Below are 26,335 nucleotides of genomic sequence, written 5' to 3'. Positions count from 1 at the left end.
GGACTGAGCAGCTCCACGCTCCCCCCATCCCTGGGTCAGCCGGAGAAATGAAACTGGAGTTTCAGCCCTGAGCCACTGACAGACCAGGTTGTGTTTCCTGGGATGAGTGCTGCTCCTCACCTGAGCCAGCCACACTGGCCAGCTCTGGCAGATGTGGAGGGGATGCACCCACCCTGTCCCAGGGAAGGAAGCTGTGGGCAGCACTGCGCTGCCTGAGGAGTCTCTTGTGGCGTTGGTTTGATCCTCTGCTCAGCCATAGCCCAGCAGTGGCCAGAGCAGGATGAGGGTTGGGTGGCTTCTCTGCTCTGCACTGCCATGGGGAGCTCCCGCTTCCCTCCCTGCAGCTCCTGCCCCATCTCTGCTGGGGACGTGGCATCAGGGTGGGAATGGGGTCTCCAGATGGCACAGACACCCACACCCTGCTGGCAGCCCAGCCCAGCTTAGGGGAACATGAGTGGTCCCTGTGAGCTGTGTGGGGGATCTTGTCTTGGTGTCTGACACGGGTTCAGAGGTTCCATCCCCTTCCCAAAGCTTTTGGGTGCAGTTCCTCAGAAATCTCCTTAACAATCCAGAACAGACAGGGCCCTCGGGATCTCCTGCCTCACCTCCACCACAGCTCAGCCAGGCCAGAGTAAAGCTCCTGTCCTTAGGGACAGGGAGGTGTGGGGCTGACCAGGCGAGCAGTGCCAGGAAGGAAGCCTTTCCTTCCAGGATGAGCTCCCGGGGGCGATGCTCTGTTGGAGCAGCTCTGAGCCCTGTCCCGCAGGGATGGGCAGGTGGAGGTGGCAGGAGGAGCTGTGTGGCCCTGCCCTGCCGTTCTGCTGACGAGGCACTTGTGCTGAGCAGCCCAAGCATCAGGCACGGCCCTGGGGGAGAGCCCAGCTCCCGGCAGGATCGGCGCTGTCACGCCCAGCCGCGGCTCCGTGGGCCGCTTCCAGGAGATTTGCATCCTGCAGGAGCTGGTTCACCTCCCGTGGGGTGGCACAGCCCCTGCTCCAGGGAACAGGAGCTCCCTCAGCACCTCCTCCATCCCACACGATGCAGGAGCTGCACCAGCAGCAGAGGCAGAAGGACGGGGGGCTGTTCCTCACGATAAGGGGGTGATTGATATGCTGGTATGTGGCACAGCAAACCTGGAACAATGTCCCCTTTTCATTCCCAGAGAGGCCTGGCTGTACCGGGTTTCTTCAAGTTAAACTAATCTTGGCTGTTTTATCGTGCCATCGCTGCAGAATGTAACCCTGAGTTTAAAGTAATTGCCGTACTAATTACTCATTTGGATGGTTCAAAATGAGTTAATCCTGGTATCTAGGACATTGCGAGTTATTGCTGCTCAGGTTCAGTCCCGCTGCTTAAAAATTAGGTGCAAATCAATGTTATCTGCTCTGGACTCCTACCAGCAATCATAAAAAGCTGTGGCTGCTCCCCATGTGATGGGGCTGGGGAGAGGAAAAGAAAACATGGAGAGAGTGAGGGGAGAGCTCCCAGCTGGGCCAGGCTCCGGGGTCCCACAGAGGATGAGTCTGGATACCTGGTCCTTACCTGTGGAGGTGACATTTTTTGCTTCCTGGGTGGGGAGCAGTCTGGTCTGGACCTGCAGAATGCCCTGGGGAGTTTGAGGGAGCTGCAGATGGACACTGGCACTGTGGGCTGGCATTGCTATCCCAAACCCCAAGCAGCTGGGTCAAGAGCTTTGAGGATCATACAGTAAATGCAGCTTTTAGTGCAACTGTCAGTCAGAGGTGGCTTGGCAGATGTCCTGGGAAGGGCCAGGCTGCTGTGCTCCTGCTGGAGAGGCTGGGGGTGGCAGGGTTTCCATGCTATCAGCTGGAGGTGATAACAAAGCCAAGCAGGAGGTGGGATGAGCCCAGCGCAGTGTGGGATGGTGGCTCCCCTGGCAGGGACTCAGATCCCCCTCAGGGGCAAGCACTGCTGCTGAGGCTCTTTACAAGTGAAATGAAACACCGGTGATTCAGCACTGGGTGCCACAAGCCTTCGTGGGAGCAGCCCTGCTTCGTTCTGGCTTGTGTGGAGTCAGGTCCTCCAGTGCTCGGGGCAAGCGTCTCCAGAGCTGGAGGCTCTGGCAGCAGGGACACCCTGCCCAGAAGAGGAAGCTGCTCCCTGCCAGGCCCCAGCAGAGGCGGAATGGGGATGAAGATGAAACCAGGCAACTGCTTCAAAGCTACCTGGCACACTCTAGCACCTGATAATGAACAACCTGCTGGTGGTGGGGGGTGACACAGCCAGTGGGTGAGTTGGCATCATGGCAGGTGTCTCCCCTGCGCAGGGTTCACGGGTCAGAACTGTGAGGAGAACATCAACGACTGTCCGGGCAACAACTGCAAGAATGGGGGCACCTGCGTGGACGGCGTCAACACCTACAACTGCCAGTGCCCACCTGAGTGGACAGGTAGTGCCAGGAATGAGGGTGGCACAGGGCTGGGCTGGGAGGACGGGTCCTGCCTGGGGAGATGTTGGGCACAGTGTGGGCAGAGCTGTTCTGCTTCACAGTGGGAGTGGTCAGCGGCAGCTTCATGCAGGTGTCCCCTGTCCCCTGGCAGGTCAGTACTGCACTGAGGACGTGGATGAGTGCCAGCTGATGCCCAACGCCTGCCAGAACGGTGGCACCTGCCACAACAACCACGGCGGCTACAACTGCGTCTGTGTCAACGGCTGGACGGGCGAGGACTGCAGCGAGAACATCGATGACTGTGCCATGGCTGCCTGCTTCCACGGGGCCACCTGCCACGACCGGGTGGCCTCCTTCTACTGCGAGTGCCCCCACGGCCGCACAGGTGAGGTCCTGTCCCACCTTGTCCCCTGCCCTGCACGTCCCTTGGCTCCTTGACTCGTGTGCCCATCATTCTTGTTGTGCTCCTGCTTTTTGCTGCCCAGGTTTGCTCTGCCACCTGGATGACGCCTGCATCAGCAACCCCTGCAACGAGGGCTCCAACTGCGACACCAACCCCGTCAATGGCAAAGCCATCTGCACGTGTCCTTCGGGGTATATGGGGCCAGCCTGCAACCAGGACGTGGATGAGTGCTCGCTGGGTGAGTTCACATGGGTAACAGCAGCACGGCTGGGGAAGGCTCTGGCACAGCCAGGAGCGAGTCCTGAGAGCTGTGCTTGTGTTTTACAGGAGCCAACCCATGTGAGCACGCGGGGAAGTGCATCAACACCCAAGGGTCCTTCCAGTGCCAGTGTCTGCAGGGCTACTCAGGCCCTCGCTGTGAGATTGATGTCAATGAGTGCCTCTCCAACCCCTGCCAGAATGATGCCACCTGCCTGGACCAGATTGGAGAGTTCCAGTGCATCTGCATGCCTGGTGCGTGAGCAGCTCTGTGGGCTCAGCCTTAGTGCTGGGGGTGGGCAGTGAGAGGGTCCCCTCAAGCTTCAGCTCGGTGCAGGGTTGGGTCAGCAGCTCCTGTGTGTCTGGGGACAGCACTGAAAAGAAAGAGTTCAGTACAGGTTGTGTGCTGGGGGGACAAGAAGTGAGATTTGGGCACCATCAGCCCTACACTGAACTCCTTCTTGCCAACCTTGCTGTCTTGGATCAAGCCAAAACCTGTTGATCCAAGGAGCAGCTTGTGCATCAAATCCCACCACGTGTAGAACAGCTCCTCAGCTGCCTTTTAAAGATGGGGAACTCGGCGTGCCTGGGTGTAATGCACCTGTCATGGGGTTGTGCCAGCCCTGTGCCGTGGTGCTGACAGTGCTGGGTCTCTCGGCAGGGTACGAGGGGATTTACTGCGAGATCAACACGGACGAGTGCGCCAGCAGCCCCTGCCTGCACAACGGCAACTGCCTCGACAAGATCAACGAGTTCCACTGCGAGTGCCCCACTGGTACGTGGCAGCCGTCCCACTGCCAGCCTCCATCCCACTGCCAGCAGCCATCCCACTGCCACTGTGGTGGGAACAAAGCCAGGATGCATCCAGGCTCGAGCCAAGAATGGGCTTCTTAAATTTCATAGCCCTCCGAAATGGGGAGAGGGTAGCAAGCACCTCTTGGTGCTTTGGAGGGGGCTTCTCCAATTGTGATGAGGGGCTGAGCCCCGTGCAGGCAATGGTGCTGCAGCTCCGGCCCATGGGAGAGGGGAAGGAGGATTAAACCCCACGGCTTTGCACTTGAAAAGGCCCCTCTTTGGGAAGGAGGGCTGGGGGCTGGGGGGGGCCGCACCAGCGGCTTTGAATGCGGTGTCAAAGTCACGGGGTGGAGCAGAGAATGGGGAGACGGTTAATCTGTGAAAGGAGGTTTTGAAGTTCAGAGACTTTGCTCCTCTAGAGATGTAAATAAGATGCTCTCAATGGTGGGTCGCAGCCCCGCATTCAGGGCCCCCAGCAGCCGTCCCCATGGAAACCCGGCGCCCCAGCCGGGATGCGGGGGGCCCGCGGGAGCTGCCCGGCGGCTGGGAGGGGAGCCTGGCTGGGAGGGGAGCCTGGCTGGGAGGGGAGCCTGGCTGAGAGGGGAGCCTGGCGGGTCTGGCCATGTGCAGGGATGTGACTTCTCCCTCCGTTCCAGGCTTCAACGGGCACCTGTGCCAGTTTGACATTGATGAGTGTGCCAGCACGCCCTGCAAGAATGGTGCCAAGTGCGTGGATGGCCCCAACACCTACAGCTGCGAGTGCACTGAAGGTGAGGGGGTCCTGCAGGGGTCCTGCCCTGTGATGTGCCATAAAACCAACACTGACAAATCATTTCGTGCCCACCTCTCCATCACCTGCTGTGGCAGTGTCCCCGAACTGTCCATCAGTGGGTCATGCTGCTGATGTGACTCCCGTGGGGCAGGATGTCCCTTTCCCTGGTGTTGGCAGAACAAGTGGAGCTCTGGAGCCTGCTGGCCCCGGAGCCAGGTGTATGGAGTCCGGCAGTGTTTAGGTGTGGCCCCGCAGCAGCCGTCCCACCGTGCTCCCGCCCGCCGGGGCGGCAGCGAGGGGGAAGGCAGGAAGGAAGGAATAAAGCTGCCTCTATGGGGACGCAAGGTGCAGGGCCGTGGGGGCTCGCCGACCGAAACCCAAGGAGCAGTTGCACAAAATGATGACTTGAGCCCTGGTGGCAAACAGTGGCTCTTTTGTGGAGCAGCTCCCGCCAGAAATCTTCCAGCTGAATGGCCTCTAATTAGTGTCTTGCTAATGCCAAGCCCCGATGAAAAGCTGCTATGTGGGCTTGGCGGGGTCTAGTCAAAGCTGTACTTTGTCCTCGGCTCTCCACCCCCAAACCCGGCGGGGAGGGAGCTGGCCAGGAGAATAGGAGCTGCCGGGGGGGTTATTATTCGGGGGTGCTTGCGGCCGGCCCCCCCGTGCGCTCCGGGACGAGCCGCGGGCGAGCGCGGGGCCCCGCTCCGCAGCCGAGGCAGCTTTAATGCAGGTCATTGTGCACCCCGGGACAAAACCCCCGGGCTGGGGTCTCAGCAGCCCCACCGCCAGCACATCGGGGTGCTCCCTGCCTGCACCCTGCTCCTGGGAGTCCCAGAGCTCACGGTGGGGCAGGTAAAGCCGCCCCAGTGCACTGCCTTACAACTGGACAGGCTGGGAAGGAGGGTCCCCCATCCTCATCCTGTGTCCCCCATCCCCACCCCATGTCCCCATCCTCACCCTGTGTCTCTCCTGCTGGTGGCAGGTTTCACGGGCGCTCACTGTGAGATCGACATCGATGAGTGTGACCCTGACCCATGCCATTACGGGACCTGCAAGGACAGCATCGCCTCCTTCACCTGCCTCTGCCAGCCTGGCTACACGGGCCACCGCTGTGACATCAACATCAACGAGTGCCAGAGCCAGCCCTGCAAAAATGGAGGGACCTGCCAGGACAGGAACAACGCCTACAACTGCATCTGCCTCAAAGGGACCACAGGTGAGCAGGAGGGACCCCTGGAGCTCCACATGGGTTGGCAATGCCCTGCAGAATCCCACTCCCATCCTCACCCTGGGGCAGGTTGGCCCTGGGCCACCACCAGCAGCCGCCCTGGTGCCGGGGCTGGCCTTGGGCATCCTGGGGGAGGGCGAGTTCTCCCAGTTTGGTGCCCAGCTCTGGCAGGAGCCGTGCCCCAGCCGGGAGCTGCCCATGGCAGAGGTGCTTTGTTGTGGGGCGGTGCTGGCAGTTGGTGCCAGCGGTCTTCATTTTACTGCTGTGACGGCGCTGGGGACCTCCTAATGACATCCCTCTCCTCTTGTGGACCCTCTAACAACCCCCTCTCCTCACCAGGCCCCAACTGCGAGATTAACCTGGATGACTGTGCCAGCAACCCCTGCGACTACGGCAAGTGCATTGACAAGATCAATGGCTACGAGTGCACCTGCGAGCCAGGGTACACAGGTGAGAGCAGGGCCTCACACCCTGGGGACCTGCAGCTGCTGGTGCCTCACAAACCAGGACAAGGGGGCAATAAGGAGGGGGGATGCTGCCATCCCGCTTGTAGGAGGTTTTACACCCTCCAGCGCTCCTGCTTGTTCAGGAGGGTGACCCCGGCTCAGTCCGAAATCAAAGGGGTGTCTGGTGCTGCGAATTCGACTCCTGCTGCGCCCACTCCCATGGGTATCAGGTTGCTGCCTTGTCCAACTGGTTTGTTTGATGGCTGCTGGAAATGGTGGAGGGCTTTGATGGGAGCAGCCCCCGCCGCTCCCCGCTCGCACGGCCCCTTGTCCTCGGGCCCGCTGGGAGCCAAAATAAAGCCTGGCTTTGTCAGCCGTGGCAGGTAGGGTTACAGGCTGAAACCTCCTCCCTTCGGTGTTCCATCCTGGACCAAAGCAGCCCAGGGCACAAATTTCACTGGGACCAAAGCCTCTTCCCAGTCACATTGAGTGAAGGCAGGCAGGCGATGCAGTGTGAAGTCACCCTGCCTGCAGGGCAGCCCGCTCCTCTGCAGGCAGCACACGTGTGTCCTGAGATCCCAGCCTCCAGCAGACATTCCCTGGGTGGCTGGAGGGGGAGCTGCCTGGTGGGTGCACTCCCCATGCTGTGCTGTTCATGCTTATGGGGTGACTGTTCCTTGCTCCCCCTTTCCCAGGGCGCATGTGCAACATCAACATTGACGAGTGTGCCAGCAACCCTTGCCACAACGGGGGCACGTGCAAGGATGGCATCAACGGCTTCACCTGCCTGTGCCCCGAGGGCTTCCACGACCCCAAGTGCCTGTCCGAAGTGAACGAGTGCAACAGCAACCCCTGCATCCATGGGAAATGCCACGATGGATTGAATGGGTAGGCTGGAGGGTCTGGGGGCTGCTGGGGGCTGCAGGGACCAAAGGGTCCCCAGCAAAGTCAGGGTTAGAGGAGGGCGAGCATCTGTCCCCTTGAGTTGGTGCTTGTCCATGCTCTGGGCCAGTGCTGTGGGATATTTCCCTGAAGGGACAGGATTTCCTGGATAAATGATGGCTGGTGCAGCCTAGAGGGCCAGGATGGACCAGCTCTTTATGCCCAAATTTTTCCCCAAAGCTACAAGTGTGACTGTGACCCTGGCTGGAGTGGGACAAACTGTGACATTAACAACAACGAGTGTGAATCCAATCCCTGCATGAACGGTGGCACCTGCAAGGACATGACCAGTGGCTACATCTGCACCTGCAGGGAGGGCTTCAGTGGTAAGTGGGGGGCTAGATGGGATATTCTTGAAAATTTCTTCCTGGAAATGGTGGTCAGGCACTGGAGCAAGTTTCCCAGGGAAGTGGTGGAGTCACCATGAATGGAAGTGTTCAGAAGGGGTGTGGATGTAGAATATAGTGATGCTGGGTTTGTGGTTAGAGTTGATGATTTTAAAGGGCTTTTCCAGCATTAGCAAATCTGTGATTCCATGATTCTAAGGGTGCAGCCAGGGCTGCTGCCATGTTCCCCCTCCACCAAAGTGTGCGTGGGAGCTGTGAGTGTTCTCATGATGCTGGATGGGCTGGGGGCTTCATTTTGGAGACAGCGGAGCCCCAGGTGTGGCTGGGAGCTGTGACAGTGCAGCCATCCTGGAGACCTTCAGCAGAGTTCAGGGCTGGAGCTGAGCACAAGAGGCTTTCCCAGGGCAATGGGTGGGCTGTTGTCATTGTCACCGTGTCCCCACCATACCCCCTGCCACCAGCACGCCCCCATCACAGCCACTTCTATCTATTTTCCTTAACACAGGCCCCAACTGCCAGACCAATATCAACGAATGTGCTTCCAACCCCTGCCTGAACCAGGGCACGTGCATTGATGATGTTGCTGGCTACACCTGCAACTGCCTCCTGCCCTACACAGGTGAGGGGAGCACCCCATGCCCCACCACAGCTCTGTGGAGTTTCTGCTTCATGTGTGACACCAAGCTGGTCCCCAGCACGTGCACTGAGCTGGCACTAAGCATGAAGGCCTCTCTCATTCTGCCCTGCCGAGGAGCTGCCCACAGCCACGGCTCCACCTCTCCATGGCGCAGCTGGAGGAAATTTGCAGGAGCTTTGAGGAGCTGCCAGCCACAGCTTCCTCCCTTGCTCCTCTTCCTCCTCCTCCTGGAGGGCACCAGGGCGGTGGCTCAGGGGCAGCAGCACCCAGGGGCTGCCCCACTCACACCCCACCATTCCCCAGCCGTGATGCCCGTGCTGGAAGAGGCGATCCGAGGCCGAGGGGCCGGGGGATTCTGCTGAGCCAATTCCTGTTTGCCGGCCCTGCGCTTCCGCTCGCGCAGCCCAGCACAATTGCAGGAAGCCATGAGCTGTTTCCTGCCCTCACCAGTGGCCATGGAAACCCCTGGGGGGGACGGGGACTGGGGAGGCAGGGAGGGCAAGGCTCTGGAAAATAGCAAAGGCCAGTTCAGGAGATATTGGCTGACAGGGAAGATAAGGGTTCGGAGGGAACGTGTCCCTTGGCTGGACGTAAACAGGAAAAGCAGCGGAGAGGGAAGGGGGGAGGGAGTGCAAGGGGGAAAAGACACCCCGAGCAGCACTTCCCTGCCAAAGGAAGTGAGCAGTGCCTTCATGCAGCCCAGATAGCCAGGGCTTAAAAGTTTATGAGGCTTTGGGGTCATGGGTGACCTGGAATGGAGGAGACATCCCCAGCTGGGCTGTCCTGGGGTGCTGGGGAAGTCCAGAGCGTTCCCCAGACAGGCAGCAGCCCAGGGCAGGGAACAGGGAACAGGGATAGCAGGGCCACCTGTCATTTTGGAGGGTGTCAACTGGTGCTTGTGCCTGTGCAGGAGCCACCTGTGAGGATGTGCTGGCTCCCTGTGCTGGCAGCCCCTGCAAGAACGGTGGCGAGTGCCAGGAGTCAGAGGACTACAAGAGCTTCTCCTGCAGTTGCCCCCCTGGCTGGCAAGGTATGGACCTGGCCCTCTTGGGGCTCAGAACCCCCCACTCCCCTCAGAGAGGGAAAGGCACAGGGGAGGGAGCCAGGCCTTGGGAAGGGTCCTGACCTGTCCCATGGCTCAGCTGGGTGGATGGGACACAGCCATTGCCTGTGTCCCTTGGCTTCTGCCCTGGTGTGAGCGGTGCCCAGGATGTCATTGTCACCCCTGGGGCTTTCACCAGCACCTCCAGCCCACACAATCCCTGTCCTGCTCTGTCCCTAGGTCAGACCTGTGAGATTGACATCAATGAGTGTGTGAAGAGCCCCTGCAGGAATGGGGCCACGTGCCAGAACACCAACGGGAGCTACCGCTGTGCCTGCCGGACCGGCTTCTCCGGCCGCAACTGCGACACCGACATTGACGACTGCAAGCCCAGTAAGAGCAGGGGCTGCCCCAGATTGCACCCAGCCCAGCCCTGAGCCTCATCACCCTTCCTGGGGCTGGGATTCTCCTCCCCGTGCATGGACCAGCACCTGCTGCCGCTGTGGCCAGGGCTGTGCTGCGAGCCCTGCTTGGCTTTTGGGCCACCTCACACGTGTCCCTGTTGAGCTGTGTCAGTCCAAGATGGGAGCAGGAGGAAGGAAGCTGGGGGACAATGTATGCCATGGGTTCTCCTTGTGGGTTTGGTCTGGCTTCTGCCCAGCCCATGGGCTCAGTCCCATTCCTCCACATGGCATGGGAACATGTATGGGGAAGCTGTGCTCCCGGGCTGGGCTGCTGCACCACAGCTGGACCCATCACATCTTCACATGCATGTCCCTCCTCTCCAGATCCGTGCCACAACGGTGGCTCCTGCTCTGATGGCATTGGCACGTTCTTCTGCGAGTGCCTGGCTGGTTTCCGAGGGCCCAAGTGCGAGGAGGACATCAATGAGTGTGCCAGCAACCCCTGCAAGAACGGGGCCAACTGCACCGACTGCGTCAACAGCTACACCTGCACCTGCCCCTCCGGCTTCAGCGGCATCCACTGCGAGAACAACACCCCTGACTGCACCGAGAGGTACAGTCCTGCCAGCTGGGACAAGGGGCTGAGGTCCCTGTGCTGCCCCATAGCCCTGGCTTGGTGTGTGGGGCTTTGGCGTGGGGCACGACCAGCAGTGACTCACTGGGGTGTGATGTCTCTGTCCCCAGCTCCTGCTTCAATGGTGGGACCTGCGTGGATGGCATCAACACCTTCACCTGCGTCTGCCTGCCTGGCTTCACGGGCAGCTACTGCGAGCACAACATCAACGAGTGCGACTCCAAGCCGTGCCTGAACGGGGGCACGTGCCAGGACAGCTACGGGACGTACAAGTGCACCTGTCCCCAGGGGTACACCGGGCTCAACTGCCAGGTACAGGAACTGTGGGGTTCTGGGGGTCACTGCAGTCTCAAAAGCCCTGCTGGGTCCTCACCCTCACCTCTTGCTCCGCCCCCCCAGAACCTGGTGCGTTGGTGTGACTCCTCGCCCTGCAAGAACGGAGGCAAGTGCTGGCAGACCAGCAACCTGTACCACTGCGAGTGCAACAGCGGCTGGACAGGGCTCTACTGCGATGTCCCCAGTGTGTCCTGCGAGGTGGCTGCTAAGCAACAAGGTAAGGCTGTGTACAGGGCCAGGCTGGGGTCCCCAGGTGTCCCCTGTGCTGGGCACTGAGCGGAGCTGTGGCCAATTCTCTCGGTGGGGATCTCTGGCGCAGAGTGATCTCAAGGATTGCTCTAGCAATGCACCCCCAAGGCTGTGATTCCCTCTGGGATTTGTGGTGGCCAGGACATGGCGCTGTGGTGTGTGGGTGTCACCAAGTCCCTGCATCTCACTCTGCTCTCCCTGACAGGTATCGATGTAGCACATCTCTGCAGGAACTCAGGTCTCTGTGTTGACACTGGCAACACGCATTTCTGCCGCTGCCAAGCCGGCTACACTGGCAGCTACTGTGAGGAGCAGGTGGATGAATGCTCTCCCAACCCCTGCCAGAACGGAGCCACCTGCACAGACTACCTGGGAGGCTACTCCTGCGAGGTGGGTGCCTGGAGGGTGGGAATTCCCAGGGGAAAAGCCTCAGTTACTGCCTTTCTGCCACCCAAGATGCTGCCCTTGCATGATGCCCCTTTACCAAGTGGGAGACTGGAGTGCTGGCTATGCTCCTAGAGCCATGTGGGGATGGAAGGAACCTCTCTGATAGATCCCCTCTTTCCTCCTTGCAGTGTGTGGCTGGTTATCATGGAGTTAACTGCTCAGAGGAGATCAATGAGTGCTTGTCCCACCCATGCCAGAATGGAGGAACCTGCATCGATCTCATCAATACCTACAAATGCTCCTGCCCCAGAGGAACTCAAGGTAAATTAATTCCCCAGGCTGGGGCATTAGTGGGCTGAGTGCAGATATCCTTGGATTCTGCTCATTAGCTGCTCGGGCCGGCAGCAGCAAATGCAGGGGGCGAGGTTTGTGTTTGCTTGTGGGCTTAGCCATCAAGGCCATGCGGCCTTGGCCACGTGCTGCCATGTCCCTCCTGCCCAAGAGGTGGCTCAGGCTGCCACTGACGTGGTCAGGCTCAGCCCCCTGGCAGGGAAGGCTCACACAAGGGAGCAGCAGGCCCCCCGATACTGTTTGATGAGCTGTGTGGGTTGTTCCCCCCTCTCTCTAGGGGTGCACTGTGAGATCAATGTGGATGACTGCAGCCCTTTCTTTGATCCTGTCACCCTGGGGCCCAAGTGCTTTAACAATGGCAAGTGCAAGGATCGGGTAGGTGGCTACAGCTGCATCTGCCCCCCTGGCTTTGTAGGGGAGCGCTGCGAGGGAGATGTCAACGAGTGCCTGTCCAACCCCTGCGACGCCCGCGGCACCCAGAACTGCGTGCAGCGGGTCAACGACTACAAATGCGAGTGCCGACCTGGCTATGCAGGTGAGCACTGCATCTCCTCTGCTCCCAGGGTCCTGCAGCCCCCAGGCATCCCTGCACGCCTTCGTCTGCTCCTCACACGCTCCTCTCCCTCGCAGGCCGTCGCTGTGACACCGTGGTGGATGGCTGCAAAGGCAAACCCTGCAGGAATGGGGGAACCTGTGCTGTTGCCAGCAACACCGGCCGTGGCTTCATCTGCAAGTGCCCCCCGGTAGGTGCCTGCTCCTCTCCAGCTCTGAGCAGGGAACGTTGTGTGGCCATGAGGGGTGGTCAAGAGGTCAGTTTAGCCCCTGAGGCTTCCCCATCTGGGATAGGCGTGGATGGGAGGATGCTTTGCTGTGGGTGCACCCATAAATGTGCACCCTCCATACTTGCAAGGATGCTGGAATAGAGTTAAGGAGAAGATGGCTCAGGCCTGAAGGTAGAACAGGCTGAATGTTATTTACACCTCACAAAGTGGGACAGGCAGTTATGGAGAAGAGCTCCCTTCACTTTGAGGGGATGCTCTAACGAGCTTTACATACAAACTTATTCTTGCCCATCACCAGTTTTAGAGGGTGAGCTTCAGTTCCCCAGAACACAGGTGTGTTAATGCTGTTTGTAGGATAGCATCAGTGGTTCTGACTCCCCCCTTGCTGTGCCTCCCCCAGGGATTCGTGGGTGCCACCTGCGAGAACGACTCCCGCACCTGTGGGAACCTGCACTGCCTGAACGGTGGCACCTGCATCTCCATCCACAAGAGCTCCAAGTGCATGTGCACGCCGGCCTTCACGGGCCCCGAGTGCCAGTACCCGGCCAGCAGCCCCTGCACCTCCAACCCCTGCTACAACGGGGGCACCTGCGAGTTCTTCAGCGACGCCTCCCCCTACTACCGCTGCAACTGCCCCGCCAACTTCAACGGCCTCAACTGCCACATCCTCGACTTCGACTTCCAGGGGGGCATCGGGCAGGACATCATCCCCCCCAAAATCGAGGAGAAGTGCGAGATCGCGGTGTGCGCGGGGTACGCCGGCAACAAGATCTGCGACGGGAAATGCAACAACCACGCCTGCGGCTGGGACGGGGGCGACTGCTCCCTCAACTTCAACGACCCCTGGAAGAACTGCTCCCAGTCTCTGCAGTGCTGGAAGTATTTCAACGATGGCAAGTGTGACTCTCAGTGCAATAATGCTGGCTGCCTCTACGATGGGTTTGACTGCCAGAAATACGAGGGGCAGTGCAAGTAAGTGGCTTCTTTAAAACCTTCTTGTTTTAAAGCCCATCTCTGGTGACCCTCTGGTTCTTCTGATTGTGTCTGGTAAAACTCCTAGACTCAGGCTTGCTGCTCACTCCCAACATTCTGTTCTGCTGCCTGTGGGGCTGCAACTCAAGCAATCACATCTCCCTGTGGTCCTTCTGAGTTTACATCCACTTGGAAGCTCTTTGGGTTTGACTCATTGCAGATGGCTTCCCTGTCCTTGCCTGTATCACTCCACAGAAGTGAATTCTCCAGCTCACAGCAGTAACACAGTCAGTTTCAAGGCAGGGAGACCCCAGATGGAAGAGCAGCCAGGAAACATGATGATGTTATCATTCAAGCATTTCCCAAACATTGTCTTTGGCAACAGCAGGAACTTAGTCCCAGATTCCTGGACCAACTGTGGTCTTAGTAACTATTCTGTGTCCCCATGCCTTCTCTGAGTCACAGTAATTTGTCCCTTTTTCTTTTATAATTTAACAGCTGCTCTCTCTCACCTGCAGCAGTGAATGCTTCTCAGTGCTGCATGAAACAGCTGCTTTCTGTGTAAACTGGTTTAGTGTCTGTCAGGGTGAAGAATACTCACACAAAAGAGATACCACCACTGCTTTTCTCAGCAGATAGGTGTTATTTGCAGTACTTGGTTTAATTGCTTTTTCTGCCTTGCTTCTTCCTCCACCCAGCCCTCTGTATGACCAGTACTGCAAAGATCACTTCTCGGATGGTCACTGCGACCAGGGCTGCAACAATTTTGAGTGCGAGTGGGATGGTCTGGACTGTGCAAACAACATGCCAGAGAAGCTGGCAGATGGCACACTGGTGGTGGTGGTCCTCATCACCCCAGAGAACCTCAAGAACAACTCCTTCAACTTCCTGCGGGAGCTGAGCCGTGTGCTGCACACCAACGTGGTCTTCAAGAAGAACCCCAAGGGGGAGTATATGATCTTCCCATACTACGGCAATGAGGAGGAGCTGAAAAAACATTACATCAAAAGGTCCACAGAGGACTGGTCAGATATGTCCAGTGCTGTCATCAACAAAGTGAAGAGCAGCCTCTATTCCAGGGCTGGCAGGAGGCAGAAGAGGGAGCTCGACCAGATGGACATCAGAGGGTAAGAGGGCTCCATTTTCTCTGAGCGACACTCAGAGTGTGTTTTCTGTGTCCATAATAGTAACACGCTAGGAAGGGAAGGATGTAGGCCAGATAATTGTATTTAGATGTTGCTTTCTGTGTGAACAGAAACCGGATTTTGCTCTCATGTGGGAAAATGGAGTGATCATTCAGGAGTCCCTGGTACAATGCTGCGCCGACTCTCACGATTGAAGGAGGCCTGTGCATTGTTGGGAGCCGGGGCTGGGCTGGGTGGGACCTGGAAGCAGAGGTTGGCCTGACCGACTGTCTGACTTCAGGAAGTCATTAAGTTAAGCCTCATTTTCTCCCTGGGAAATGCTTTCTAGAGCTTTGTTGTAAAACTCAATTACTGCAATCTGTGTTTGGAGATCTTTAGTGTAAACATACACATCTAACCTGCTCCCTCTCCATGGACTCAATCAAAAACCCCTGAAAGCAAAGGAGTTAGAGCAGCGAAGCTGATGTGAGAAGATCTGAAGGCTTCCAAAGAGCATTATTTAAGATACTGTAGTGTCTGGATAATTTTAAAACATTGTGAAGCAGAGACTCCCTTCCATTCCTGTAGATAAAGAGCTGGATTTTACAGCATTCACTGAAGCAAATCCACAGACCATGAGTGTGAGCTGCAGGCTTTGGGCCACAGGGGAGCAAGGAGATGGGTTCCCATCTTCTAATTCCCACTGGTGGGGGTTAAAGAGGGAAGGGAGACAGGGCTCGTGGTGTGGTCATCGCTCCCTGTTCCTTATTGACTCCTCTCTCTCACAGATCCATCGTCTACCTGGAAATTGATAACCGCCAGTGCATCCAGTCATCTTCCCAGTGCTTCCAGAGTGCCACTGATGTGGCAGCATTCCTGGGAGCCTTGGCCTCCCTTGGGAACCTCAACATACCCTACAAAATAGAAGCTGTCAAAAGTAAGTACAGCTCGTCAGCTGGGGAGGAGAGACAGCCAAAACTTTCCAGCCTTCCCTGAGTTTAGTTATCTGTCAATTGGCTGCATTTGAGCACAGTCTGGTTTTAATAACCTCACATATTTTTTTTTTCCTGAAAGTCTTTTCTTTTAAAAAATTGCAAGCCCGCTTTATTATTTTTGCTTATTCCAGGTTTTATTTCAAAATCATTATCACTCTAAAAGTTATTAAAAAAAGAAAAGAAAAAGAAAACCCAAGCAGCTCCAATCAATCAGTGACATGCAAGGAGTTGAAGTTTGTATCTTGAAAATCCCCCCTAAATCCTTTTGTCTTAACAGCTCAATGCAAGCGCAATGATTTGAAGTTTGCTAATCCTTTTCCTTAAAGGAGAAAAAAGTGAAGCTGTCTCCTGGTGCAGGCTGCCTTGTGCAGCCGAGAATTTGCCGATAGTTTGCAATTCTGATTAATAGCGTATAAAATGACCTTATTTTGGGGAGGGGGGGGATGGCTGATTTAGATCAGACTTAGGTACCTCTATTAACAAATTTTCCTTCATTTCCACCGTGTCCCTCGTTTGCTATGCAGCTTAATGTCTCAGCATCTCTTTGTGCCCCACTGTTTTGTAGGTGAAACAGCCGAGCCCACGAAGAACTCCCAGCTGTATCCTATGTACGTGGTGGGGGCTGCGCTGGTCTTGGTCGCCTTCATCGGACTGGGAGTGCTGGTGTCTCGCAAGCGCCGCAGGGAGCATGGGCAGCTTTGGTTCCCAGAAGGTTTCAAAGTGACAGAGTCGAGCAAGAAGAAGCGACGGGAGCCCCTCGGGGAGGATTCTGTTGGACTGAAGTGAGTAATTTGCTTGCTAACCCGATAGACACGGCGCAGCTCGGGGCTCTTCTGAGAGAGCCCGTCGGAGTTTTGTTCTCTAGTGCATCGTAGTGGTGTGGCAGGGAGGAAATGAAGCAGGGGTCTTGAAGTTCTGCATGGGGAAAAAAGCAGTGTTCCATCTGGTTCATGTTTTGTAATCTTTTTGCACTTGGTAAGAAATGAAATGCAACCTGAGGGGAACCTCGTGGAGACTGGTTAATTCTTCTTTCAGTTTGTGCCTGTACACGGACGAACATCACAAACAGTTCCTGCAGAGGAGATAACATTTTGTGTGGTTTTATTTTTAAAGACCCCTCAAAAATGCTTCAGACGGCACACTGATGGATGACAACCAGAATGAGTGGGGTGATGAGGAGACCTTGGACACCAAGAAGTTCAGGGTAAGCCCTCTGCCACATTCCCTGCCTGTGCTGCCAGCAGTCACTCCTGGGTTTGTCATGGAAGGAGCAGAGGGACGCTGAGGGCCCCTCATTGCTGCTCTCAGCTCCTTTGCAAACCTGTGACAAACACACACCTTAGAGCCTCACAGAGCTTCCCAGGCTGGAGCTCAGGGTGCTTTTCTGGGAGCTCATTCCCTGCTGTTTCCCTCAGTTTGAGGAGCAGGCGATGCTGCCGGACACGGATGACCAGACGGATCACAGGCAGTGGACGCAGCAGCACCTGGACGCCGCTGACCTGCGCATTTCCTCCATGGCCCCCACGCCTCCACAGGGGGAAATCGATGCTGACTGCATGGATGTCAACGTCAGAGGGCCGGGTAAGGACCCCTTGCACTTCTGCACTGTCAGCTCATGTCAAACCCTCCCTCAGCCCTTGCAGAGGAGCAGCCCCACAGCCCTCCCTGTTCCTTGCTGGTGCAGAGTCACTGCTACAAGCTCTGCACCACAGGGTTGCTGTTGTGATTCAGAGAGAGACCCTGCCACATTTTGCTTTCCATGAGAGCTCTTTTGTTTAATGACTGAGATGGAAATCACAGAAGTACCTATTAAATCATCCAGGTTATCTCTCTGCTGCTCCTATATTCTTCTCCTCCCACCCAACTGTACATTTCACAGTCTTCTTTTAAGGTTTTTAACAATGGTTAATAGCTTTTTAAATTCTTACAAACACTTGGTCTTCCCCATGTCTGTGAAATCATCCTCTGAAATAATGAAGGTATTTACCATACACTATTTGCTTTGAGCAGCCTTCCTTACAAACTGCACTTTACATGGAGCAGCTGAAATAGGGAAAGCAGTGAGTAGTGAGATACCACTAAGGAATTTCAGATCCATATCAGAGGAAGGATATTCGTGTTTGATGTTCAGAACTAGTCAGGAACTCAGTCTTGGTGCACCCAGGAGAATAAGCATCTATCACAGGCAGAGCATCTGGCTGAGCCTCCTGCATTACAGAGGGTAAAAAAGCCTTTTTTCCCTGGGCTCCCCTGTGCTTCCAGATGGCTTCACCCCCCTGATGATCGCCTCGTGCAGCGGAGGAGGGCTGGAGACCGGCAACAGCGAGGAGGAGGATGATGCTCCCGCCGTCATCTCGGACTTCATCTACCAGGGCGCCAGCCTGCACAACCAGACTGACCGCACGGGCGAGACCGCCCTGCACCTGGCCGCCAGGTACTCCCGCTCCGACGCTGCCAAGCGCCTGCTGGAGGCCAGCGCTGATGCCAACATCCAGGACAACATGGGCCGGACGCCCCTCCACGCCGCCGTCTCTGCCGATGCCCAAGGAGTCTTCCAGGTAATCGATGCTTTGGCCGCCAGTTTTGGGGTTTTCGGGGGGAAATCGTGGTGCTATGTGAAGAGTTTTATCACAAGGTCTCCTGCTCACCTGGGCAAGGTGTGGGGTGACAGTTGTAAAAAATGAAGCCTCCGTTGTCTTGGGGCATAGCAAAGCAGCAACCTCACAGCAGCAGCCCTGGACTGGGAGCAGAACTGGAGAGATGAACCTTTGGAAAGGGTCCTGAGACCTGGACACCTGGAGTGCCTTGCTGTCTGCCCCTCCTAATGTTTGTGTTCCCTCTGCTTTGGCCCTTCTTGTGGCAGATCCTGATTAGGAACAGGGCAACAGACCTGGATGCCCGAATGCATGACGGGACCACTCCCCTGATCCTGGCTGCTCGCTTGGCTGTGGAGGGGATGCTGGATGACCTCATCAACTGCCACGCTGACGTCAACGCCGTGGATGATTTAGGTACTGAGGCAGCTAAAACACCACTTGACCTGGACATGGGACAAAAGGGCTGCTTGCTGTTGATCTCAGCACTCTCTAATGTGTGTTGTATTCTGTGGTTCTCCTCTCCAGGCAAGTCAGCCCTGCACTGGGCAGCTGCTGTGAATAATGTGGAAGCTGCAATGGTCCTCCTGAAAAATGGTGCCAATAAGGACATGCAGAATAATAAGGTAGGACCTCCTAGGCTGATATATGCAAGGGAAGAACCATTTGGGGAGTCTGTTAAGGAGTAATTTCTGGCTAAAACACAAATGTCTGGCACTGAGACTGATTCACACATTCTGCTGTGAATGAAGTTGGATTTAGCTCAAAGGAGCGCTAAGGGATTTGGTTGTAGGGGCGATGTTGAGGGGCCATGCAGTGCCTGGTGGGCAGTGTCTTTGTGGCCATATCCAGCATGTTCAGGGTCACTCACAGGGTTCCTGGTTTGATAGCAGTACAAGGACATGGCTCAGCAGGGTAGGAGAAAGGAGCAAACCCTCATTGGAGGAGAGATGACGGCAGACCATCTCTGCCACCCAACCACACGGGTGTGGAGCTCAGGGCAGCGCTAGCCAGGAGAATCTGTGAACTCAACCCTAACCAAACCTTGCTGCCTTTCCAGGAGGAGACCCCACTGTTCCTGGCAGCCAGAGAAGGGAGCTACGAAACCGCCAAGGTCCTGCTGGACCATTTTGCCAACCGGGACATCACGGACCACATGGACCGGCTGCCGCGGGACATCGCCCAGGAGCGCATGCACCACGACATCGTGCGGCTGCTGGATGAGTACAACCTGGTGCGGAGCCCCACCCTGCACAACGGCCCCCTGGGGGCACCCACCCTGTCCCCCCCGCTCTGCTCCCCCAACAGCTACATCGGCAACCTCAAACCTGCTGTCCAGGGCAAGAAGGCCAGGAAGCCGAGCACCAAGGGGCTGAGCTGCAATGGCAAGGATGCCAAAGACCTCAAAGCCCGGAGGAAAAAGTCCCAGGATGGAAAAGGCTGTCTGCTTGACAACTCCAGCGTGTTGTCTCCAGTGGACTCCCTGGAGTCGCCGCACGGGTACCTCTCGGACGTGGCCTCTCCCCCGCTGATGACCTCTCCGTTCCAGCAGTCCCCTTCCATGCCCCTGAACCACCTGCCAGGCATGCCCGATGCCCACCTGAGCATCAACCACCTCAACATGGCGGGCAAGCAGGATATGGCCATGGGCAGCTCCAGCAGGATGGGCTTCGACTCGGTGCCACCGCGCCTGTCCCACCTGCCGGTGTCCAGCCCCAGCACGGGGATGAGCAGTGCCCCCATGAGCTTCTCGGTGGGCGGCGGGGCCGGGCTGAACGGGCAGTGTGACTGGCTCACCCGGCTGCAGAACGGGATGGTGCAGAGCCAGTACAACCCCCTGAGAGCAAACCTGCAGCCCGGGACGCACCAGCAGCCCCAAAACCTGCAGCACGGCATGATGACCTCGCTGCACAACGGGCTGCCCACCACCAGCTTGTCGCAGATGATGAGCTACCAGGCCATGCCCAGCACCCGCCTGGCGTCCCAGCCCCACCTGATGCAGAGCCAGCAGCTCCAGCAGATGCAGCAGCAGCAGCAGCAGCTCCAGCAGCCCAACCTGCAGCCGCCACAGCAGCAGCCGCAGCAGCCGCCGCAGCCCCCGCAGCCACCGCAGCAGCCGCAGCAGCAGCACCACAACCCCGGCTCCAATGGGAGCGGCCACATGGGCCAGAATTTCCTCGGTACAGAGCTGAGCCAGCCCGACCTGCAGCCGGTGAGCGGCAGCGCCATGGCCGTGCACACCATCCTGCCCCAGGATTCCCAGATGCTGCCCACCTCCCTGCCCTCCTCCCTCGCCCAGCCCATGACCACCACGCAGTTCCTGACGCCGCCTTCCCAGCACAGTTATTCCTCCCCCTTGGACAACACCCCCAGCCACCAGCTCCAGGTGCCCGACCACCCTTTCCTCACGCCGTCGCCGGAGTCGCCTGACCAGTGGTCCAGCTCCTCTCCTCACTCCAACGTGTCCGACTGGTCCGAGGGCATCTCCAGCCCTCCCACGAGTATGCAGTCACAGATGGGACACATCCCCGAGGCCTTCAAGTAAAAAAAAGGTGTTTTAGAGACGCTCATTGGGAGCCAGAAGCTCGAGGGAGATCTTTTTTTTTTTTTTTTAAAAGGACGTCGGATGCTTTTATTAAAGGATCCTTTTTAAATATGTTTTTATAAAAAAGAAAAAAAAGAAAAGAAAAAGACGAATTAATTCCTTTTTTTTTTTTTTTTAGTATTTATTTATGTACTTTTTATTTTACATGAGGACACTGCCTTTTTATTTATATGTTCTATTGTTAAGAACTCAATGTGGGACACCAGTTGTGTTTCGAGAAATCAACAAATTAGGTTTTTATAGCACGTTCTCTTTTGTTTGGGGGGGGTTCATTGTGTTTGATTTGAGAGGAAATGTTTATGTAAAGTTATAAGCAATGATTTGTGATTCTGAAATGCCATTAATTTATTTTTTTTCTCTTTCAACTCAGAAAGAGAGGTGAGAAAGAAGAGGGGAAGTAAAAATTGACTAAAAATACCACTCCTTAAGGGGAAAAAAATTAAGTATGGACACATTTTTTAAATGTACTTTAAAATGTTTCCTTTGCAATTATATGAGAGGACATTTTATGGTACCAGTCATGAATCTTTGTTTAAATTTCAGTATTATATAGTTGTACATTTGCCTTGATAATAGAAATTTTTGTTCTCTCTTGTTTTTATATATATATATATAAATATATATATTTAAATGATTTTTATGATCTAAAAAAAAAAAGAAAGAAAAAGAAAATCAGGATTATAGACCTGTAAGAACAGTTTCTAAGCTAAAAAAAACCACCCAACAAAACATGAATACTGTCCCCCATCAAAAAGAAATGTATTTGCCAAACTTCCAAGAGAGCAAGCCCGTAAGTATGGAGTATATACACAAAGGAGACTTAATTTTACTTTGAATATCTTTACTGATTTTTTTTGTTTTGTTTTGTTTTCATGTTTGCCTTTGAGTAACCGTTTTAAGAAATAAATGCCAATATAAACTTTGTAAACCACATCCTTATTTTAAGGATGGCCTGCCTATTTTTTAAAAGAAGGTGTGTCTGGCAGTGCAGACACCCTGAGTGAGATTACAAAGCATTATCACACTGCCACCCCCACGTGCTCGCCCGGCCCCAGCTCCTCTGGCAGAGCCCTCACTGGGTGCCCAGTGGGATGTGCTGCTGGTTTTGGTGGGAGGCTGGACTGGCCAAACTGGAGGGCAAGAGGCCAGCACAGCTGTGCTGTGAAACGTTGACATTTTGTTCTGTGACGTTAGCCTGGAGTGATGCATCTTTTTTTATATTGATGTGCACTCTTTCTGTGTATCATGTAAAATATAGTATAAGCCTGTGGCAGATTTAATGTTTGTAAATATGGGGTTTTTTTGGTTTGGTTTTTTGTTTTGTTTTTTTTTTTCAAGAAAAGGTGGATTTTGTTTCAAAAATCTAAATGAGCAAGTCTTAAATATATCATAAATATATCACCTTATAGAGGTGTTGGAATATCACTCACTCGGGTGCAAAAGCAAGCAGACACCCTAAGACTAGATAATGTGTATGGGACAGGCAGATAGAGAGCAGTTAATCAAGAAAACCTAAGAAAAGGGTTCCTTTTCCTCATTCCTTTCTATTAGAACACCAAATAAAATGGATATTTCTCAAGGCACAGCGCCTTGCTGAGCACTCATCTTAGTTAACATTTCAGACCATTGTTATTGTGACACGCCTAATATGAGTGATAAAAACATCACGTGGTGTTGAATCTTCCTATGTTTTATAAACTAGAGTGTAGTTTAAGAAAAGATATCTTCTGTAATAAAGTTATCTACATGCAAAGTTGTAGTTTGCAAAAATGATGTATTTTTTTTGGTTAACTGATTTGCAATAAATGATGCTTCTGGGCATCTAGATTTTACTAAAACTGGAATTTGGTGTTTTTGTTACGGGTCAGTTGAATTCTGGATTTGACACCTGCTGCCTTTCAGAGCTGTTCCTTGCACTGAGGGCTGGAGCTTCCTCTACATCTTGTTCTCTGTGTAAAAACTTAGAGAAGAGCTTTGGACAATGAAAATTTCCCTTTAACTTGTACTAAACTCTCACTGACTTGAGACACCTGAGCAAGGCAGGAGGGGTGCTTTACCTGCTGTGGGTGCTCTGATATCCTCAGGCCAAGATCTGAAAGGGGAAACATGGAAAAATTGTTTTAAAGAATATCCCTCATGCATCTTCAAACAAACCAGGAACAGCAGCACCAGAGGGACAGTTTTATTTGTGCCACTCTGGGCACAACCACCACCCAAAAATGTTTGCTGTCCTTGCTGTGCTCAAGATTTTTAAGGTAATTTAATTTAATTTAATTCTTTCTCTACCCCACAGGGACTCTGCAGTGCAAATGCAGCTGCAAAGTCCCCAAATAACTGGTTATAAATAGCAGAGCCATTGACCTCCTCCCAAATCACATAAGCCTGGAATGCTGGTATTTTCCACTCCATGGCTAAGGAGGGTGAGAGCTTGTGTGTGGATGGGGCTGGTGTCCAGCCCCAGACAGATCCAGGGCCACCCAACACCTGCTGTACAACTGGTCAGCTACTGGTGTGGTGACAGTGGCGCTTGATGTGCCACCCACAGCAGTGAAATGCACCTTCAGAGGTCAGGGAGGTGACATTCCAGGAAAGGGAACATCAAACTCCATGGAAAGGGGTACTTTAACAGAGAGCAAACCCCTCTTCTCCCCTGCAAAATGTGTCACCAGTGAGGATCTCAATAGCCAGGGGGACACCCTGGAGATGGGTTTATGTGTCATCCCCCTGCCTGTGTCTGGCTGCAGCCCATCTGGAATGCACTAAATGGAGTTTGTCTGCCTCCAGCGTGACTCACACATGAGCTGCTCATGAATCCCACACAGCCCAGCCTTCCAGGCTTCTCCCACACATTCCCATCCCAGTACCAGCCCAGCGCTGCTCCAGTGCTGCCAGTGGGGCTGGGAGAGGCTCATCCCAAAGTGAGGAGGCATTAGAAGGATCCTCTCCTGCCTGGTCCACTGTAAATCCAAGTCACTCATGGGCAAGGCAGAAATTTGGCCTGGAATAGATGAAAAAAAAGGGTTTATGAGGACATGGAAAACAATGTGACATTGCAAGAGTGTGGCTCGTTCAACAAGAGGGGCTGCAAAGCACGGGATTTTCCATGAGGAGTGGTTAGAGGGACAGGATGAGGAAAGAGGGGGGCTAAATACCATGGAAAGAAGCAAATAGATAGCTACTAATTAATTATCCACAAGGTAATTCAAACTAGAAGTCAGTTAAGGCTTTTAAATCTTAGAGGAATAAGGATGCAAAAATTTAGGTTTTAAGTGTTTAGCCCCAAATGACTTAGATTTATGAGGGCATCTGGTGACCAACCAACTTGTGGTACATGACATGATTGTGGTGTCGCAGATCCAGCTGGGATCGAGGCAAAGTTAAACGAGAAACAAGAAAAATGGCCCCAGTTTCAAACTCTCACACTTTAGGCTTCTTCCCACACCAACCAACCCACGTTGTCCCACCACGAGCTCATCTTCACTTCGTGTGGGTAAAGATTTTTGGGAGATGAATTTCCAGCTCTCTCAGCACCAGAAGATGCTGAGGAGTGCCTGGATCATGGCAAGCACGGCTGTCTCAGCATTCCAGGTGAAAAGGGCTGAGAAGCACTAAAATCACATCCCACACCGAGGGAAGGGTTCGGGAGTGTTGGCGTAAAACAAGATTAGCACTGGCTATTGCCATGGCAGGTATGTTGGTGCTCTGAGGAATCCCTGCACCTGAACTATTTGTTTACATGCTGGAGGGCTTGGTTTTTTTCACTCTTTGTTTTCATTATTCCTGCTCAATTAGATGGGACATTTAGAAACTGCTACTCTGTATTGCTTCTCCCTCCAGGCTGTTGGTGTTTGCTCACAAATTTGCTCGCAGCTGCTCCAGCCCTGATTGAGGAATTGTTGCTGAAGCTGAAATCAGCCCCTGAAGAATGTACAAAAGGAGCCAAATTTATCTCCGGTGCTCAAATCACACAGGGGGTAATGTGGCTGGGGTAGTCTGAATAATCACAGCAACTGAATGAGTAAATAAATAAAACTCTGATTGTCCAGTTGGCCAACATAGTGCAGAATACTGGTAAGGGATAGAGATACCTTCCTTTAGCATTTTCCATGTTTCTAAACTCAAAGAATGATCCTTTTCATAGCAAGCTCGTGGGGCAAGGTTGTGTTTCTGGCTGTGTGCAACCTGAAGACTGAATAAATTACCAGCAAAAGGTCAGAGTCGTTTGTGTTGTATCCCAGGTGAGCTGAGGAACAGAGAAGCTGTGGCTGTCCCATCCCTGGAAGTGTCCAAGGCCAGGTTGGATAAGGCTTGGAGCAGCCTGGGATAGTGGAAGGTGCCCTTGCCCATGGCAGGGGTGGAATTTGATGATTTTTAAGCTCCTTTCCAAACCATTCTGTGAAGCGGGGGAGAAGAACACACGTTGTCCTCACTGGCAAAGGTTTTCATTTATAATGGGTCACTCAAGTCCAGAAGTACTGCTGTGTACAGCAAACCAGCTATAAAACTTCAGGTTAAAAGGGATTGAACGCTTTAACGTGGCAATTCTTTATAATCACGTATTTATCAGGAGAACAGCAAAGCTGAGATCCCATTGTTGATGTTTGCATTATGTACCCCTGTAGGAGGGGGTTAAATATGCAACATAAATATCTAACTATAGACACAGATGTGAACTATTGATGGTCTTTAGCACACAAAAAGCCAATCAGGCTAATTAAAACCATGTTTCCTCGGATTACACCTGTTGGGGGAAATATCAAGGGAGAACCAGGGCTTTATCTGCAACTCATGCCTGCACAGGGAAATTGTATTTGACAAGCTGGTTTATAAGAATGTTCCTACAAAAGAGGGAGATGAAAGGCACTTAAAAATCACAGCGCTGCCTCTGGTTCCCACACCAGCATCAAAGTGCTGCTTCCCCTGCTTGGCCAGGGCTTTGAGGATATTCCCCTGCTTTAATGATCAAGCGTGCAGGAACAGCTCTCACACTGATAATGACCCTTGATTAAGATGTTTGTTTAGGTCGTTGTGTTTTCCTCTGCAAGGCTTGTTGTTGGGTGCCGGCTGTGACAGTATCAGCACGGGGGGCCAGGCTGGTGACTGACAGACATTCTTCTGCTGCTGGAACGGGGGTTCACCCCCCTAAAAAGCTTCATGCTTGTGTAAAATCGAGCTGCAGCTCACAGAGACACGGAGCTTGTGAAGGGCCTGAAGCACCAGGCGCGGCTGAGGGAGCTGGGAGGGCTCAGCCTGGAGAAAAGGAGGCTCAGGAGGGAAGGTTTTGTGCTTTTTCTATGTTTTTGATTCCCAAAGAGCTGTTTTCATGGAGTCACAGACCGCTGTAGGTTGGAAGGGATCTTCAAGATCGTCTCATTCCACCCTCTGCCATGGGCAGGGCCTTCTCCCTGTGCACAGCTCCTGACAGGACGATGGACACAGAGGCTGTGCTCCCAGGGAACCAGGCTCGAGTCGTGCCAGGGGAGGCTTAGATTGGCAATTTGGGAAAATTTCATCCCAGAAATGGTGGTTAAGCCTTGGAGCAGTGCTGGAATCATATTCCCTGGAGTGTTCGCCTCGAGGTTTAGTGGTGAACACGGTACTCGGTAATATCAGAGGGCTTTT

At 54.2% G+C, this 26,335-nt stretch overlaps 1 protein-coding gene across 2 annotated transcripts in view; it reads left to right on the top strand.

The window, feature by feature from the left end:
* The window catches only part of NOTCH1 (notch receptor 1), a 42,845-nt gene extending 20,300 nt beyond the window's left edge, over positions 1-22,545 (top strand). The window contains exons 5-34 of one of the 2 annotated variants that reach the window (XM_058853976.1): positions 2,288-2,410; positions 2,562-2,795; positions 2,896-3,051; positions 3,141-3,326; positions 3,733-3,846; positions 4,523-4,636; positions 5,621-5,854; positions 6,206-6,316; positions 7,008-7,200; positions 7,435-7,580; positions 8,107-8,220; positions 9,149-9,268; positions 9,521-9,673; positions 10,069-10,297; positions 10,429-10,630; positions 10,718-10,871; positions 11,109-11,293; positions 11,479-11,611; positions 12,057-12,176; positions 12,272-12,384; positions 12,824-13,395; positions 14,094-14,522; positions 15,308-15,456; positions 16,080-16,296; positions 16,628-16,718; positions 16,930-17,095; positions 17,777-18,072; positions 18,378-18,525; positions 18,637-18,734; positions 19,169-22,545. In XM_058853976.1, the coding sequence (XP_058709959.1) occupies positions 2,288-2,410; positions 2,562-2,795; positions 2,896-3,051; positions 3,141-3,326; positions 3,733-3,846; positions 4,523-4,636; positions 5,621-5,854; positions 6,206-6,316; positions 7,008-7,200; positions 7,435-7,580; positions 8,107-8,220; positions 9,149-9,268; positions 9,521-9,673; positions 10,069-10,297; positions 10,429-10,630; positions 10,718-10,871; positions 11,109-11,293; positions 11,479-11,611; positions 12,057-12,176; positions 12,272-12,384; positions 12,824-13,395; positions 14,094-14,522; positions 15,308-15,456; positions 16,080-16,296; positions 16,628-16,718; positions 16,930-17,095; positions 17,777-18,072; positions 18,378-18,525; positions 18,637-18,734; positions 19,169-20,653 (6,785 nt within the window). In that variant the 3' untranslated portion in view covers positions 20,654-22,545. Of the gene's footprint in view, positions 1-2,287; positions 2,411-2,561; positions 2,796-2,895; positions 3,052-3,140; positions 3,327-3,732; positions 3,847-4,522; positions 4,637-5,620; positions 5,855-6,205; positions 6,317-7,007; positions 7,201-7,434; positions 7,581-8,106; positions 8,221-9,148; positions 9,269-9,520; positions 9,674-10,068; positions 10,298-10,428; positions 10,631-10,717; positions 10,872-11,108; positions 11,294-11,478; positions 11,612-11,918; positions 12,177-12,271; positions 12,385-12,823; positions 13,396-14,093; positions 14,523-15,307; positions 15,457-16,079; positions 16,297-16,627; positions 16,719-16,929; positions 17,096-17,776; positions 18,073-18,377; positions 18,526-18,636; positions 18,735-19,168 lie in introns of both variants that reach the window. The other variant, XM_058853975.1, reaches the window with a different exon arrangement.
* The last annotated feature ends 3,790 nt before the right edge of the window (positions 22,546-26,335 follow it).

Source organism: Poecile atricapillus, chromosome 20 (genome assembly GCF_030490865.1).
Source record: "Poecile atricapillus isolate bPoeAtr1 chromosome 20, bPoeAtr1.hap1, whole genome shotgun sequence".
NCBI classification, from domain to species: domain Eukaryota; kingdom Metazoa; phylum Chordata; class Aves; order Passeriformes; family Paridae; genus Poecile; species Poecile atricapillus.
Note: the sequence above shows the minus strand (reverse complement) of the source record. Positions and strands in the feature narration are given on the sequence as shown.